Here is a 946-nt window from a genome sequence, read left to right on the forward strand (position 1 = left end):
TCTGCCACTAATATCCCTCCCTCATTCTCCCGTGTAGGCCAAGCTGAACTCACGCTGCACATCCGGGTGCAGGATCATGAGCAGCAGGGCCCAGGCCATGGTGGTCAAGGTGGTCACCATCCCTGCTGTGAACAGGTCAAGCACAACCATGCGCAGGTTCTCATCATTGAAGCTGCTCTCCGGGTTCCCCTCGGCCTGGGCCAGGCAGAGAGGGTGGGCTCAGGGGGAGCACCAAGGAAGCCGCGCATGTACCCATCCTACATCCACCCATCCAGGTGCTGGGTCCCTTGAGATACTGCTGCCCCTCCTCGCCTGTCCTCATCCTGCTAGATTCCCAGAACACAGACCCATTGCCTCACCTTCTCCACCTCAGCCAGGAAGGCGTCAGTCAGGTCTCGGGGTGGCTGGGTTGGGTCCCGGCTCGTCCCGTGCTCTGTCAACAGCTCATCCAGCAGGGCCAAGAAGGCTTTCAGTGCAGGCAAGGCCTTCTCAGCCACCCCAGGGATGCGCAGGAGGAAGGGGACTGCGTTCAGCACCTGTGACAATCACAGAAGCGTCTGGGTCCTTCCTGTGCTCAGCACTTAGCTGAACCAGCTTCAAGTCCTGGGCTCCCGAGGGAGGCTGCAGGGGCTGCCTGTGGCCCCGGTGACCTGTCTCCTCCACAGTCTCTCCTGGCCTGGGCTGCTAGAAGGATCACGGTATGGGGAAATCTCACGAGCATGGGTCACTCCCAACACGCACAGGAGGTACAGGGTCTCGTCTCTGGAGTACTCACCCTGGGCCACCGCTCCATGACTGCTGACTGAAATTGGCCACCTCCAGCCTTTGCTCTAGCAGTGTCTTCTCCCGGGTGCCCTGTCCCCATCTCCCTGCATGCAAATCGACACCTTTCCCAGATTCCCCTGAGCTCCGCACCTGAGGCACCAAGCCAGAGTCCTCCTTCAGA

At 60.6% G+C, this 946-nt stretch overlaps 2 protein-coding genes across 2 annotated transcripts in view; both read right to left on the reverse strand.

Moving 5' to 3' along the window:
- Positions 1–946, reverse strand: part of LOC102007982 (cytochrome P450 2D17-like) — a 134,027-nt gene that overhangs the window by 116,640 nt on the left and 16,441 nt on the right. The gene's annotated exons all lie outside the window — the stretch shown is intronic.
- The window catches only part of LOC102013405 (cytochrome P450 2D17-like), a gene marked incomplete at its 5' end in the record, with an annotated part of 18,178 nt that extends 17,232 nt beyond the window's left edge, over positions 1–946 (reverse strand). The window contains 3 exon segments of the mRNA XM_013511462.1: positions 54–195; positions 360–536; positions 916–946. Coding sequence (XP_013366916.1) covers positions 54–195; positions 360–536; positions 916–946 — 350 coding nt within the window.

Source organism: Chinchilla lanigera, unplaced genomic scaffold (assembly GCF_000276665.1).
Source record: "Chinchilla lanigera isolate Chin_1 unplaced genomic scaffold, ChiLan1.0 scaffold00012, whole genome shotgun sequence".
NCBI classification, from domain to species: Eukaryota; Metazoa; Chordata; class Mammalia; order Rodentia; family Chinchillidae; genus Chinchilla; species Chinchilla lanigera.